This window comes from Apaloderma vittatum, unplaced genomic scaffold (assembly GCF_000703405.1).
Source record: "Apaloderma vittatum isolate BGI_N311 unplaced genomic scaffold, ASM70340v1 scaffold17941, whole genome shotgun sequence".
Taxonomy (NCBI): Eukaryota; Metazoa; Chordata; class Aves; order Trogoniformes; family Trogonidae; genus Apaloderma; species Apaloderma vittatum.
The window spans coordinates 806-17,873 of NW_009699893.1; the positions used below are offsets into that span (position 1 = coordinate 806).

General features: G+C 44.8%; 1 protein-coding gene across 1 annotated transcript; it reads right to left on the reverse strand.

The window, feature by feature from the left end:
* Window positions 1-5,190: 5,190 nt before the first annotated feature.
* On the reverse strand, window positions 5,191-16,609 carry IFFO2 (intermediate filament family orphan 2). The gene is made up of 8 exons (XM_009878582.1): window positions 16,555-16,609; window positions 15,791-15,886; window positions 13,421-13,561; window positions 11,564-11,706; window positions 9,080-9,200; window positions 6,821-6,910; window positions 6,040-6,170; window positions 5,191-5,390 (listed from the first exon to the last, which is right to left on the reverse strand). Exons 1-8 carry the CDS (start codon window positions 16,588-16,590, stop codon window positions 5,285-5,287), a joined length of 864 nt encoding a protein of 287 aa, XP_009876884.1. The 5' UTR covers window positions 16,591-16,609; the 3' UTR covers window positions 5,191-5,284.
* Between the last annotated feature and the right edge of the window lie 459 nt (window positions 16,610-17,068).

Genomic DNA, 17,068 nt, shown 5'->3' on the forward strand with positions numbered 1-17,068 from the left:
TTAAACACGTTAAATAATAAATAATCATTTTTGGCAGAACTCAGCTACGCACACTTTCACTGCAGGCAAGGTGTTTTAAGGACTGAATTGCGTGTCTCTTTTGGTGAAACCACGTTACACAAGAAGCGTGTCTAGTGACCGAGCTGTTCGTCATCCTCAACCTTCTCTTACCAACAGAAAAGTTGGGAATTCGGATGAAAACCACGCAGGGATGGTGGGTTTGGGCAGCCCCCAGCCCCCAGGTTTGGGGCACAGTGGTACTGGGGTGTTCCACCACAGGTCTGAAGCCGCCCCAGGGTTTGATTTAAGCATTAACATCATTATTTCCTGCAAAGATGGAGCCAGCCAGTCCTACCAGCACCACCTTTGCTTACACAAGTGCTTCGCCGTTGGAGTGCCTCAAATTAGGAGGGAATCGTGGTTTTCAGAAGCATCAAATACCCACTTCTTAAACACAATTTGTTGCTTCTTCAAAAGAGAAGCTTTGGCAGGCTCCCGCAAGTGCGGAAGGGTCTTAAGACACTGAACTACATAAAAAAAAAGAAAAGCAGACAAAAAGAAATCAAGTCTTTCTTCACTGCTCTGCCAACGACTCGTGCTCAAGCCTTCTGAGCTCCCCTCTCCGCAAGGGATTAAGAATTTGGCAGGTAACGTTCACCTCTAAAACCAGCATTATTGACACCAGGATACTGTGTGTTGCCTCGACTGGCAATTTCTTTTCTCACTTAAAATTCAAACTGACAGAAGTTCTATTCTACCAAAAGCTGAAAATCAAGCATTTGAGTGACTTAAGACTAAAGACAAAGATTTTGAAAACCTGCAACCAAGTCCTGGACCAGGGCAAAAGAATTAAAAAAAACCCAAAACCCGAAGTCCAGAAGCAACGTGGAAAATCCTCATCGGGGTATTATTACCCCGCGGGAAAGCTGTCGTTTCTTAATTTTGCTGTGATCAATCGTGCTTGAAACAACTCTAAAATGAAGCACTCCCAAACGTGAAATACAAGCAGAGACTTCCCGGTATCGCAGTTTTCTCCCTCGTGTCCTCCAACACAAACATTTTTCCAGAGCCAAGGGAAGAGCTGCTTCACGGGGACGGCAGCGCTGTGAGCACCCACCCATCTCCTCGGCCAGCCTTGGGACCAACGGCCCCACTTTTTTGTGTTTTTGCTGGCAGAATGGTTATGAAAAATAAAAATTTCTCCCTAGTAGCAGCTTTAAATTCAGGCACGATTCTGATCTATTTGTTTTATCAAGTTAATTCCAACTGACGCTGGTGTAGACAAACACCAGAATGCCTTGCAATGAGGGGAATTAAAAAAATAAACCAGGGGAAACAGCAATAAACCCAGGGGAAACAGCAATAACTCTGCAAGGGCAGAAAAGCTGTTAACTGGTTTTGCTTTCGCTCCGAGGAAGCGATGGGCGAGTGCTTCACAGCCAGACCCGTTCGATTATTTCCATGTCGTTGCTTGAAACCGTTTGAGAATGGGGAGTCCCATCACAGCAAAAGATACTTTACAAGGGAATAGTTGCATTTGCTAACAGAGTTCTGTTTAAAAACCTCTAATAAAAATAGAATATATACTGTGTTCTTTATAAATAGATTACACATTTAGCTTAGATAAGTTTCATTACACTCCCTCCCTCACAACACTTTATTTTTAAAGAATTTCGCTTTTTTGTCATTGTGTGAACTAATATAATTCCTAAGTCTTTGAAAAAAAAAAAGTTTGTACCACATTATTCTTTGGACATTTTTGAACAACATGCATCCACAAAAGCAACTGCTGTTTGTTGACTGAAAACGTTGTTTTGTACAAACTCATTTTAGGAATCTGATCTATTATTACACTGCTAACAAGCAAAAAAATTTGCTTCCTCGAAATCCCCTTTTAAAAAATGAGAAACAATGAGGAGGATTTCTTTACTGATCACAAGTCTAAAAAAGTGTCAATATGACACCTCATTAAGAATAGAAAACCAAAATAAAGTATTTACAGCTTTACAAAGGAAAAAGAAAGAGGTCATTGAAATAATTTCCAGCATTTTCACAATTATTTTTTTTTTCTGGCAAGCTTCTGATCTGGTTTCTACAGTTATACACAAACGGAACAGGACCACTGTCAGCTAAATCAGCAGCATCGCTCAAAACTAAACCAAAGGGGAAAAACTATCAAGGACCAACCCTCGGAACTCCCGAAAGGTCGATCCGCCGAGTCCTAACACAGCCTAAATGAAAATAAAACCCCACTCCCACGTATGAAAACACCTTCTTTAAAAATGGATTACGTACGGTTATAAGGAACAGACACCGACAACCATGGCAATTTACCGTCACACACGTCACCATCGTACACGTAATTTCTACGCCCTCTACTAGAGACCCACATCCCTTACGCTTTACCCACAAATGCAACCCTGTCGCAGAGGCTCCTCGTAATTATGGCTCGGAGATAAAACTGTAGGAAAGCAGCTCGTTTGCACGGCTGAATTTCAGCTTCCTCACCTGGCCCTCGCTGGATACTCTCGCCTACCTTTGTCCCAGCTACAAGTGCCAAACGATGCTCGGCCACTGAGTTTTAAAGAAAAATAACAGAGCAGCAGCGAGGCTGGACGGCTGTTAGAACCGCTTGGTTTCTCCAGTACCAAAGGGCATTTCAGAAGGAGATTGTTTAACGCCGCCTCCCCCAAAGTCACTAAAGCATTACAGACGTTCAGCTTTGGCAGATGGTTTCTCAGCCTCGTGAGAAACAACGCATTAGCAGCTGACGTTCAGACGGGCTCGAAGACCTTAAAGAGTATTTATCGAAAACATGCAGGCTCAGGCCCCTCAAAAAATATCACACCTCTTGCCCCCCACTCCCCGCCTCAACTTGCAGCCCTGGCAAACATTTGCCAAGTTGGCCACCTAAGAAATAACAGGAATGAGCACTTTGGAATCAGGTTTCTTTACCAGAGAAAAGTTATCTACATTTACATGCTGCAACGGGCTTTGAAAAAGCCCCTGACCCACACCAGAGAATCCAAGGAGCTACTCTACGAATAACGGCACCGAGTACTTCCATCAGGGAGGAAACCACAAGAATATCCTTGGATCTATTTCTCTTGGACAGAAGTCATCAACTGTGGATCGTGAGCTCTGCCCCGTGGACCCAAACGGATCATCCCGGGACTCTTCCCTACCCTGAAAACCCACAGGATGCCCGTTCAAATGACGTGGTCTAAAAGCAGGAGGTGGATCTGAAGAGGGGCCAAATGCCAGGCACCAGGATCTGGGACCTCCACGACCCGGGGCCTCCATGACCTCGGGCCTGCATGACCTCGGGCCTGCACGACCTGGAGCTTCCATGACCTGGAGCTTCCATGACCTGGAGCTTCCACGTCTTGGGGCCTCCACGACCTCGGCCCTCCACGACCTGGGGCCTCCACGACCCGGGACTGAGAGGATGTTACTGCACCCACGGTGGGAGCAGAAACCCTCCGCGGTGCCTCTGCCCAAGAGCTCTCCATTCCCCGAGACACCTGTGCTCGTTTTGGAAGAGCGACACTGTTCTACAGCAGCGAGATGCTTATGATGCCACCCCGCCGGTTTCAGATCAATACTTCAGAGAGGTTAAAACGAAAGGAAGCTAAAAAGATTGGCCAGCTTCCCCTTCCGTAACACTGAGGGGGTGCTTAAATCTGCCTGCCCAGTCCTAGCACTGCTCCTACATCACAGTTTCTAAGCTTCCTGGCAGGAAAAATATAATTATATTTGGTATTTACTCCAAGTCTTGCAACTGCTAGTTAACTACACAGTTACCTTTAGGCAGTATTAACTACACTTTCAATCTCAGTCTAAAAAAACAACCGAACAAAGAATTATTGGCTGAGGTTTATACCCTGTTTTTACCTGGCTGAGGTGCTACAATTCCCATTAAGAACCACGACCAGCTTGATGATGCTGGAGCTTCCTCGAATACCACCCAAGCCACCTGACTTTTGCTGCCGCTTTCTCCTGTGTAAAAAAAAAATACAGGATCTCCTCACTTTCTCACAGAGAAAGCACATGGCTGCTCTTTGCTAATTCTAGGGCAGCAGTTAAGTTTGGGCTTCTTTTTACTACGCCCTGGAAAGGATTACAGTATTTTCCGATGTTCAGTTTTTCTGAAGAACAGTGGTCTGGAACTCTCCCAGCGTCAAGCCTACATCTATACCGCCGCGTGTCAACTCTAAACGTCTTGAAAGCAGCATAAAACAGGAGTTATCTCCCTGTCAGCAAAGTAAAATCTGCAAACGCTACGGTTTAAAAAAAAAATAAATCCTGAAAAAAGACAAGACGAAACAACTGAAGGGCTGATCCCCCTCTTAATCCAATCAGTGGAAACAAAGGCATTGTAATACGACATTCCTCCTCGAAAGAAGCTCTACAGATAACTAACATGTGCAAATGTGTTTTTAGCTTTCCTTTCCCCCCAAGAGATAACTGTAACCCAGCAGGGACCAAACATTCCGTATAAATAAGGCGAGCTTTTTTTTTTTTTTTCCTTTTCTTCTTTTTTCTCTTTTTTTTTTTGCATAGTAGTTTATCAGTGATAGTCCCACCCCACTGAACCCTCCTTTGGCCACCTGCTTTGCCACCGAGCTGAGACCTGCTGCTCGAGATTCTGGAGTCTAGCAGAAAGCTTGTACAAATCTCAAAGGCTCCTTCACCCAGAAAGATGGAATGAAGAAATTCCTTTTAACATTGTATAACTGGCTTAATCCTAAAAGCTCTCTCTAAACCCGCTATTATTTTAAAATGTTTACAGTTCAATTTGGAGGCATTCCGTTTTGTGCCCGACATTGGTAATTGTATCGGAATTGTCTTGGGTTCGCTTCCCTTTTTGCCAGCATTCCTTTTGCCAATCAGTGCAGCAGTTCAATAAAACCATAAGCATATTGAAATACCCAGAGCCTTTGCAGCACCATTCTCTGCTGCTACCAGATATGGTTTTTTTTTTAAATAATATTATTTTTTTTATAAAAACACCTGCTATTAATATTCCACTGGAGCTCAAAGTGGCTCAGCTTGGGGCAAAGGCACAATTAAAACACCGTGTTTTCTTACAGGACTCTGCATTTATGATTTGTAGAACAATAGAAATTTAAAGCACCAATCCTTGGGTGGGGTGGGGATGCGTGTAGGAATGAGTCCTTAGAAACCCTGTGCAAGGACTTTCAAGTCTTTTGTTTCCCCAGTCAGTGTATTGTTTTTATCTTTTCTTGTGTCTTCCCTTTCACTGGAATGCTCCAACTGTGTATCAGCTGACCATGGGCTCCACATCCGTCTCTCTGTCCAACTCATCCTGAATTTCATCTGTGTTTCCTGAGTCACTGCTGGCTACAGAGCTGGGAGATGGAGAATTTCTGCAGAACAATTCAGAGAAAGGTTTAGACAAAAAAAAAAAACAACAAACCAAAGCCAAACTATTAATGGCATAAGGTAAAAAAAAAAAAAGAACAAAAGGAACCTTTAAAGAAAAAGGTTACTTTGCCTTATCAGAACTGATAGGGAAATGGAAACTAAGTCCAGCGAGCATCCTGCAGATCAACCACAATATGTTCAGTCTTGAAAACTCAAAGCTGATCATCTTTTAGGCCAGAACGTGCACTGGGGGTGGGCAAGAGGTAAGAAAAATCCCTCATGGTAGAGGGCTTGTAACAGATTAGAAGACTAAAACCCGAGTTCTTCATGTAAATCCACAGTCAAGATCTAATCTGGGTTTTTGTTTAAGAGTTCTAATCTGCAATGTTAAGACTAAACATCCATTCAAGTTAGAGATCCCTGGTCTCACCAATAGATGTTGCATCCTTAAAAGTGTTCCTGTACGTAAGAACTTACGCACTGTGACAGGGTTTCTTTTAAGACTGATATTTGACTCCAAACACAACGAGATTATCTAAGGACAAAGCCTGAGGACAAAACGATACTATTGCCTTTAAAACAACTTGGCAGGAAATGAGCAAAATAAAATCTTGAAGCACCCCAGGCGGAATGGTAATAATATCTTATTACCTGTCAGCTGAGCCTTTGATAAGCCTGCGACAGGTTTCCATTTGCACATCCAGGCCCCTTTTCATACTACACATTTCCATATATTCATGAAGGTGGCGATTCATGTCACTCTTGGCCGTGGCCAATTCCAGCTGCAAGAAATAAAGAGAAAAATAATCAGCCTAAGGCGAGTTGCTAGCAGCTTCTCCCAGCTTCCCTCAATTTTCCATACTGGTGGGGCTGCTAAAGCAGCTCAGAGCCAAGCCAAAACACCCACAATATACATTTAACCTCACTGTTGCATAATGTCATATTCATCAGCTTATGAAGTATTTTAATCAGAGCTCAACACTGTTTTTAAAACAGCCCGAGGTGTTTGCTTTTTTTTTTCCTGCTGCTTGGCATCTTGTTTGTCAACACGCAGTAATTAATGAAAGCATATTCTAGGCAGGGCAAAGACTTGGGAAGCTACAGCTGCTGTGTCTGGCAGCCTCCAAGGTCTTGTAAAGCACTTCCCGGTGCGACAGTGGATACGCGAGACAAATAGGGGGGGAAAAGAATAATAGAGTGCATTTTTATTCTCTTTGTTCTGCAGGTTCTCTCTCCACCAGCTACAGATTTGTGCTTACTCGACAAGAGCGCTGCAGAGAGAATGGTACTTAGAAAAAATCCCAGGGGTATGTCAAAGGAAAACATCTTTGGATTCTAAGATACATGGACATTCACCTTTCCTCTGTGGGTACCAGAACCGGTGTGTTTGCCCACTAGAAAAAATTCCTACTGTCATGAACTACTTCCTTACCTCAATCTGCCCTATTGTTTCTTGGTATTCCTTGTCTCTCGTTTTAAAGAAAGACTCTGTTTCGTGGATCAAGTTTCCCAGGTTTTCTTCCTGCGGGGGCGGGAGGGAAAGGAGAACACAAAGAATTAGCCAGAAACACAAGGAATTCAGTAGCACTCTGAAGATTTTCTTATTTAACCTCACTCAGAAATGCAGGTTGATACGCTCTTTCATGCGAACATTTTTTTTTAAATACATTTTTACACAGGCAAGGAATATTCTGCTTCTTAAAACCAGGCACACCAGGAAACACATTTTTGTACCATGACCACGGCTTTGTACACACCAAGATCAAGTCTCTGATCAAAAGTCCAGCAATTAAACACATACACCTGACACATGCCAAAGAAACAAAACCCTGGATTTTCCTGAAACCTTCCACACTTCAGACAGATTGCAACTGCTCTCCAGCCATGAAACTGATTTTTCCCTTGCACTGACCACACCACAGCTTCGCACTGGAATTCTCATTTTCCAATTACTTATTACTACTCTCGAGTCCTTTCAGTCTCCATATGCTCCTGTTGTTGGTTCCAAAAATTGCTAGACAAAGCAAGCTCGCTCCAGCACACCGCTGATAAAAACACACATTCTGTCCTGAAAGAAACAACCTGCCAGCCAGCAGCTCCCCAGCATCCTCCCTTTAGGACTGGCAGTACAGAGCACTGGCACAAGGAGACTAAACCAACGTCATTGTTCTCTTTTTCACGTTATTACCTACCTCCCTTTTCCAGACACAAATTTTAACGTAACTGCGTCGATGAGCATTAATTGTGTTTCCCTCCTTTGGCCACATCGGCGGCGGTTTTATCGGGATCGGTACCAACGTCAGGCTACCCAGCCTCGAGTTACAAGAATCATTCCGCTTATCCTTTTATATGCAGAAGCGCTTTAAGGAGGAAGGTCAGGAAAGAAGGTGGCGAGGGCACCGCGTAACAACTTGAAAGGAATAAAGCCAGCGGAAGGAAGATTCAGGCATGTAAAGCGCTGTGTTAAAGACCAGGCACAGACGGAGCGGTCTTTATTCTGAATCTCCATCTACAAGCCAAATCTACCCTTTTCCTTGTATAATTTTCATTTAGAAGGATTTAAGCTTCTTAAAACCTTTAGAGTTTTCGCACGGAAGGTCTGAGTTCGGCAATATTCCTCTGATAGCCGCGCTTAGACTTGCACACATGGGTATATGCAAATAAATCTGCCGCTAATTCCAGCACATGGCTACCCGTTATCACTCTGCCACTCTCCGCACGTAGCTAAGCACGCCGCTTTCTGCAGCCCTAGCACTTCTGAGTAATCTCCGCAGTTTCAGACTCCGCCAGAATGATCCACAAACGGGAAGATGTAAATTAACACGCCCCTGGCAGCCAACACGAGACAATGTGCAGGAGACTGCTGCCTCAGCATCTTCACGCGACAGAGAGCAGCGCTGCGAGGAGGCAGGATTCTTCCTCCCCTACCGCTCTCACGCCGCTCGGTAACCAAAGAACAGCGTCACATTTAAAACAACCCCACGCAAAGCCAGACTTTGCCGTTTCAGCTTCTCTTTAGACCTGTTGAAAAAGGCTCAGGACTAGGCAGCACGCAGGATCTCAAGGATTAAAAGCGAGCTGTTTATTATCTACCAGCATCAGGAGATTCCTCTCGACTGGGAAGATGGAAGCACAAGATTCATGGGCTTGGAGGATCCCCGGGGCTTTACGCGCTCCCGCAACCACAGTTTCTTTTCTTTGCAATGGGGTACGCGGACTTTAACACCTTCCACAGACCACGCCGAGGTTCATTTTTCTCCCCATCAGGATAACTGTGCAGTACCCAGCCCCCGCACTACACGTACTATTTTGACAATTAAAGTGTGAATGATAATCTTAGACAGAAAGCGAGATGCTGCGTGGAAGATCTAGGGCTTTAGATAAATGACTGCTTAGGGTGACAGATTGTGTGATGCTCCTGCACCAGCAGATCTTTTGACACCCGCTCGCTACTTTTAAATAACTCAGTTTGAAGGAGCAGGAGAAATGAAATTTGGCAAATAAACTGATTGCACAGACTGAAAAGCGACCATAGAGAAAAAGCACTAAGAGGATTTTAAAAATCAAAGCAAGTTTGCGTGGCAAACTAGATCACCAGTCAAATATCCAAAGGCTCAAGTGGCTGAGAGAGCGGCTGAGGGATACAGTTTCTGCGGAAAATAGTTTGAGAAAATAACAGAAATAAACTCACCTCTCCTTGGAGGTCAATTGAAGGATTGCAGTTTGTGAAGTCTTCCCAAAGAAGCAACGTTTCCTCATTCTCCTCCCATGTTAAACTATCACAGTCGTCATCAAAATCAAATGTCTCACGACTGTTAAGACAATAGAACAACATCAGTGAAAACTACTCCAGCCCCACTCCCTCAGTTCTTTAATTAATCTTCTGGAAAAAAGGGGCTATGAGGACGGAATGAAGGAGACAACTCTTATAGTTTTTACAAACGGGCTTTGCCACTGTCCAAGTCCACTCCCGGGCTCTTTGCCACCCCAAAACAGAAGAAAAGATCCTTGTTCGCATTCCCGGCTCGAGTGCACAGCCCTAGCTCTGTCCTCCAGATGGTGCTGCGCATTAGTTTCCCCCCTGTCCGCAAAACCACAAAAATGTTTTAAACTATCCTTTTCATACATGGGAAAATACAGTTCGAGGAATTTTACAAGAAACAGCCACCAGAAGACTCCCTGCTGATTTTCCTGTTCAAGTCCAGCCAACGTTTGCCGCCCAGCACTGAAAAGCATTATTTTCAAAAGCACCAACCATGACAAAACTGAACCCCAAAATGATGTGCAGGTGGGTGCAAACACTGAACGGCCGACTTGAACAACAAAGACGCTCCTAGAGCCACTTAAGACTGCGAGCAAACAGTGGCAAGAGTGGCCTTTAACACTGTTATTTGGCCAAGCTCCTTTAGCACAGCCAGTTGTGCAATAAAGGAAAGTTCAGAAGGCGCTCCAGTCCCTTTTGGTTTGAACAGCAGCAGAGCAGAACACTGGTAGCTGCTTCTTGCCCTCGTTAAGGAGGTCTGGCAAAAATCTGAAATCGCTCCCAGAAGCAGCCTGCTAATTTCAGCCTGATGCATTTTTACTACTTTAGCTCACTTCCTTTTAAGCAGATAACATCGCAGCCTGGAAGCCGGAGTCCCACATTGTCTTTAGGAGGCTGAAGAGTTTGGCAAAAGAGACAGGCTATTTGTCTATACTCAGCATGGCTTTAAAAAATAATTTAAAAAAAAAAAACCAACACGATTCAACTTCGCATCAGTTTTTTTTTACCTCCTTGCCAGAGAGCGCAAAGGCTCCTAGTCCTGACTGCCGCTCAGCCAAACACGCTTCGACTTTTTAATACTAGACACTTAAAGATCAAGTTCATTCCAGGTAAAATGAGAGCTGCTTTCAGATTCTGATAAGAGGCAAACTGTTCAGCTCTTTGCAAGCTACTATTTTCTACCTCACAAAGCCCCCAAACCCAGGCATCCTTAATCTTCAATAAGCCATCAACACTGTGTTACATCAACCCAATCTGCATGCAGGAAGATTCCTACAGCACTATGTACCAGATAAGACAGGACCAGGAGATAAGAATTTCATTAGTGGCACCAATAAAAACTGGGTACCACAGGGCAGGTTTAAGAACAAAACTAAAAACTAAATGCATTGTCAGCCTAGCAGCTAAATTCTAGCCTCCTGCTTTTCTAAAAAAATACACTATCTGCTGTCACAGGGAATTCCAGCAGTGGATAAGTAAACAAAATCTGTATTCATGACACTATTAATAAAGGCATAAAGACATCTTAAAGAGCTCTAACAAGAGGAGTTACCCACAACTTCAGTAAAAACCATGCCCTCCTATACGCAAAATTTGGGAGGGAAGAAAGAGACACACGCCCTGAAAACAGAACTTTTGGCAACAGCTGACAACAGAAGAGGAGCTAGAGCTCCTTGGAGGATTTCTTGCAAGCTCCTACATATTAAATATTGTCCTACGCTGTGCGGGAAAGCACTGGGAATTCTTCCCTCTGCGGTCACTGCTTAAGTTGCCATAAGAAACAGATGTTTAAATGCCAGGAAAGTCAGACCTATGGCGCTTGCTGGGGCTTTTTTCTGGGAAAAGAAAAGAGCAGAGACCCCCAAAAGTGTCACCAAGTGCAGCAAGGCTTACAATACTGAGTTTCTTGGAATCTATAAACTATCATCCCTTGCTACAGCTGAGCTTCTGAGCAGATCCACCACCACCATTTGCCTAGAGCCTGGCTGAAAAATCATGCAAAATACTACAGAAGCTTGTATCCCTTTTGAACTGAGCTTCTGGTGACATTGTCAAATTCTATCTAGACCAAGGAGCAAGAGGTTCTTTCCAAAACTCTAGAAATCTAATACCCAGCAAAACATACAGAATTAACCCAAGGTTTCACTTCTTTTTTTTACTCTTACAACAGCATATAAACATCTAATTTTATTCCTGTGTTTTTTATAGGGGAACAACAATCAACTTCTATTAGTTTTATTTGAACTTCCCGAAAACCTTTGAGTATGCACCATCCTGGCAGCTCAGGTTCCATTCATAGCGAAGGAGGAAAAAAAAATAAAAAATTCTTCTGAAAGCACATAGAAGTAACTCAATATTTGAGCTCCAGGATTAAATCCGCATTTCAGAGTAAGTTTTGCCCACGATACTCACAGCTGATTAAACATACGCTTCATTTCATCCGTGATGTTGAGCGAGCAGCTGACCTCGTCGTCGGAGAACCTGCCGTTGTCTCCATCCTGCTCCGAGAGGTCATCGTCAGACGTGAGCTTGCGGTCTTTCTTCTTGGAAGCCACCTTAATTGGAGAGAAGAGCAGTAACTACGAGGTTCGACTGAGGTGCTGCGCCGTGAGATAAAGAAGGAGAGCCGTTAGGTTTGAGCAAAAACGTAACCGCCCGTCAGCTCCCAGGCGAGTCAGGGATCGCTCGTACTCGAGACGGGAATCGCGTCTGTTAATGAGTGGTGAACACAGAGCACAAGGAAGCAGTTCAGAACGGCGAAGAGCAAAGCAAGCTGCGGGCTGCCAGCGCTCTGCAGATGTTCATCTGCCGGCTGACGCCGCTCTAGGATCTACCAGAGAACATGCAGAGGTTAGAATGATAAAGGGGCAAAGCACAAGCCGGCCGGAGTGCCCAGGCAGCAGGCTCGAGAGCAATGACAGAACTCTCCCTCTCCTGCCACCACCACAGGCTGTTGCTCCCAGCATTAAACCACCACCAAAAAAAAGCACACGGGAAGCCTTTCTAGAGAGCTTTTACTTCAGGGTCATCCCCACCCCACCAGCAGAGGCAGACTGCTCAGCTTCAGGTTGACAGAAAATGCCTGGACAACCTCCAAGAAAAGAAAGTTGCAGACGTGCAGAGAACTCAAGGGATACCCCTGCAAAGGGCGCAGAGGATCACTTCTTCTGAGGACGGGGAAAAGATATTCACAGATGGTGCCACAGGAGTCACACATAGTCCACTCCCGACTGACTGTAGTTTTTCCTTTACTGGGCATCACCTACAGGTGTTGGTGTCTGTGCTGATCATTTTAACCACTGCATGCTTGACTAAGAGTGCACCTTGCAGTTACCTTTGAGCAGAAAGACAGAGCAATTCTCCTCAAAGACCAGAAGGAACTGCTAGCACGATGCAACGGCTCAACTGGCTCGAAAAACTAATGGTCTCCAATGGAGTCTTTCAGGATACGCAAGAAAAAAGCCCATCAAACATTCAGGCGACTATAGCCAGAAAGCACAGCCAGTAGAGACCACAAGGATTATTTTAGAGTGGTTTTGTACAACATTTAGCACACTATATGGCATCACTATACAGAGAAAAGCATCAGACTTATCAAAAGACGGAATATGACACATTTAGATTCAAGTAGAAGGAAGCTGGGTCAATCGCAATTGAAACTGCAGTTATGACAGAAGACCAACTGCATTGGGAGTCACAGGTTTGCCCCACGCAGAGCTGTAACCTCTTGCTTTCGGAGCGAATTAAATGACTTTCTTACTAGCACCAAGGAGTCACAACAGCTCAGGGAAAGCGAGTGGAGTTTCTAGGCTCACAAAGCAGTCAGAGCTCGCCACCACAGAAGCGTTATTTCTGGCCACAGAGCTTGAGCCAGAAATAAGAACGTTCAGATGACAGTACTACAAGCTAAAAACCTCTCCCCTGTGAAGGGAACAAATGGGAAAAAGTCATTTATACAAATCTAGAACCTGTAACGCTTTTTTATCCCCCTGCATTCTTTGTGGACTAGCATCAGACTATCAGCATGTCTTAAAGGTCAACCTGAAACTTTTTCTTTTTTTTTTAAACTCTCTAAAAATTTCGTGCTCTTCGTACTATAGCAGCTTCTGCAGAAGAGTGCTACGCTTCAAGACCGAGAAAGATGAAAATATGTCTAGGTAGGGAGATTTCCCGAAAAGGCAAAACGACCTGGATCACGCTCCTCAACTCTGCTCCCTCTTGTCCCCTCACTTCTCGTCCTACCCTACAGAAAATTCACGGCCTAATCACCTGGAATATCTTGGAAACGTCTTCCGAGTTGCGCTGCTGCGCGACATCGCACAGCTTGGCTGTGATATCGATTCGCCGACAGATGTCCATGTCCACCTTCATGGCCTTTTCTTGAATCTTTGTGTCCAGGTCTGTCATGGGCTGCAGGAAGGACAGTAGTGATTATCTTCTATTATTATACAGTTCAGGAAAGAAGAGATACCCCACAGTATCTCTCTAACCCCAGGGCATACCATTCTTAAATAATATTACATCTTCTCTGGGAAAGGCAATGGACAATCTAAATAGACCAGACAGCTAACATTTAACATTCGTACCCAATTCTAATAAAATTTCGGCTCAGAGTGATTTGCCACGGAAAAAGCTACACCCACCCCAAAGCAACGCCTAGATGTGGCAACAGTAAACTTTTATGGGTCAATAAAGCTTCTTTTGAAGGAGGAAAAAACCCCATGGAGCATGTACAGAATAGAATGAAATCTAAAACCTGGTGAGTATGCAACACTTCCCCGCTTTCAGGCAGAAAAACTGTGCCTGCAAGGAGAAGCTGCTTTTAAAACGAAGTCCAGGCTACTCAGGACCATGAAAACATAAAATCAAAGACCGGATCTGAAGAGATCCATGAAAGCTTTCAACACAGAAAAAAATCCTCATCAGCTTCCAGCTTAGCAAAAACACTACATGCAAAATATTTTGTCTTGCTTCACTCTGGGCAGTAATTATAAACGTAATTTATAAGAGATACTCCCCCTAGACAGTACAGCTGGTTCCTTATGAAGAAATGCTGTTTGACAAAAAGCGTATTTTCCAGCCTAGACAAGACTTACTGTTAGAAAACACCATTTCAATGGCTAGGCAATGCTTTTACTCTGACCAGGAAAGCAGAAAAGCTCTTTGCACAACATTCTTAAATACCAAATCCCCTTTCCAAGAAGAAAGCTTTGGGCAATGGTTTTTGCTGCTTTTTTTTTTTTTTTTCCTTTCTCCTCTTTTTTCCCCCCTTCTGTTTTTAAATTATTAGACAGACTTCTCCTGCCCATTGACCACTTCTGAACAAGTGATTTTTGTTTCCCAAACGCGCCGAGAAGGAATCTCCAAGCACTGACACACTCTAATCGCAATCTTATCAACTCAACAGGTACCAGGGATTCTTATCTGCAGGAAAGGAAGAGTCGCTGCCAACATTTTGCATTTCTCTGAATATTTACACAGTGCAATTCAAAACAAGCATCCTTAGGCTCTCTTTTCCTGCACGGAGTTTGCAAAGCCCAAAGCACACTTTCCCTCCAGCTGGGGAGGATGTTTGCATGCGCTGCCACCCTTTTTGTACACACTGAGCAACATCGTCTTCCTCGGCGAAAAAGTCATCACAGCGATGTTGCCTTTTCTCCCTTCGACACCGCCTCTCTACCCAAGCACGCCTGTTCTGCACTAAACACCAAAAAAAAAGAGCCAGCTAATTGTCAAATTTCACATGAACACATCTAGAGGCCCTGAGAGAATGTATTTGGCACCAGGGAGCGGGTTCTGCAGGTTTATATAAAAGAGAGGAGGAAGTAGTTCTGCACAAAATTACAGAATAAATAAGCATAATGGAACATTACGCTTATTAGTGCTGGCATCAGCACTACTTCAGTCTTACAGAAAAAGGCACCTTACTTAAGTTCACCTGGCTTATCTCTCTAGATATCTGCACAACTACGGGCTCTCAGTATGTCTAAATAAAAGAAAATTATCCGGTCGTAGCACAGAAGATGCCCCAGCTTTGAAGGAAGTCAATATCAACTGAGTCAGGCGGAAATTCCCGAGAAAACAAAGTATTCTTTTGTTTGGTTGTTTTTTTTTCTTTCCTCTCTCCTTTCTTTTTTAAATTTAGATCCAAGCAGCACTGGAAACAAAAGATACCTGAACCAGTGAGGCTGGGTTAACCTCTTCAGAGCTTTCCCAAAGGGAGAACACAGCGTGCTCCGTTTCAAACCCAACTTTGAGCGACTGAGAGCAAAGTCCCCTTGCCAGCAGTGATGCACCCTGTCCCCTAACCTGCGAGATCTCCAACGTTAATTTTCCACCCCTCAACGGCTGCAGATGTGGCTGCCGGCACTGCCAGCTGTGGAGAACGGGAAAGGGAGGGAAGAGTCCGGGTCATGGGCTAAGCAGCAGGTTAATGCATCTCTACACAGACCAGAGGGGAAGCAGGGGGCAGGGTGGACTGTCTGATGCATTAGATCGTAAGGGCAGCCGTAAGGCTCACTACAAAGCGGCACTCGCTACGACCAGAACCTTTTCATGAAGGAAGCCGTTGGCATGACGCGGGCACACTTCACAACAAGCGGTGGGGGTTGGCCGCTCTGCTCGCCGCCCCGTACTTACATCACTCATCAGACCCTTAAAGACCACAAGTTCCGCTTTCAGCCTCTCGATCTTTTCATTTAACTCCTCCTGGAGAGCTTCGGCTTCCTGCGCCTCCTGCGAGAGAAAGCACAGGGAGAGGTGAGAGGGAAGGGGCCAGCAGGTGCTTCCTCACTTCATCCTGGGAGGGCTGGTAAGGCATGTCACCTCTTCACAGAATCACAGCATGTTGGGGGTCAGAAGGCACCTCAAAAGATCACCCAGTGCCACCCCCTGCCAGAGCAGGGTCACCCAGGGCAGCCCCACAGGAACGCGTCCAGGCGCGTTGGAAAGTCTCCAGAGCAGGAGACTCCACACCCTCTCTGGGCAGCCTGGGCCAGGGCTCCGGCACCCGCACAGGGAAAAATTTTTTTTAATGTTTTCATGGAACCTCCTGTGCTCCAGCTTGTACCCATTGCCCCTTGTCCTGTCACTGGCCATCCCTGAGCAGAGCCTGGATCCATCCTCCCGACACTCATCCTTTCCCTATTTATAACCATGAATGAGGTCACCCCTCAGCCTCCCCTTCTCCAAGCTGAAGAGAACCAGCTCCTCCAGCCTTTGCTCTGTCAAAACTTCAGCATCTTCTTGCTTCTCCTTCCAAACACTATTTCTAGCATCCAGCAACGCAGCCAAGCCGCTCTAGCTAGAAGAGTTCTTTAATTAAACAAACTCAAATGATTACTAGCCTAAGAAGAGGTGCAGAGAACACCTCTACCTTTCAACACACAGTATTCAAAACCTACCTCTCGCAAGGTTTCTACCATAGATTCCAGACTCATTCTTCTTGTAAACTCCTCTTCCCATCTGAAAGACAAAGATTTGCAGGCAAAGCGTTAACCATGGAGAAAATAACTTTTTTTCCCCCCCTCTACCAAATCACAAGTCTTCTGATAGCTGTCGGATGATGACAGCTATTTGAAATGTAAAGCAGATGGTCGCCCTCACTCGTACACCCTCAAATCAGTAACGCCAAGTCTGTAAGAGAATACAGGCGAAACCCACTTTCCTTGGGATCAGTCCTCTCCCAGCTCGCCCGTGCAACATTTGGTAGCAAATATGGTGGGAAATTTTCAGTGCAAAAAGAATCAGTTGAAAGTTAAGTTATCCAAACCAGCAGTCTTACTATTTATGTGTTCAGTCCAATCAATTAATATGTTTATGTGCCTTTTACATTGAAATCCTTAATAATCTGCATGCCTCGTGCATTTCCCAGCACCGCAGCTCTGAATGGGGGGCAGAAACACTCGCTGCTCCAGT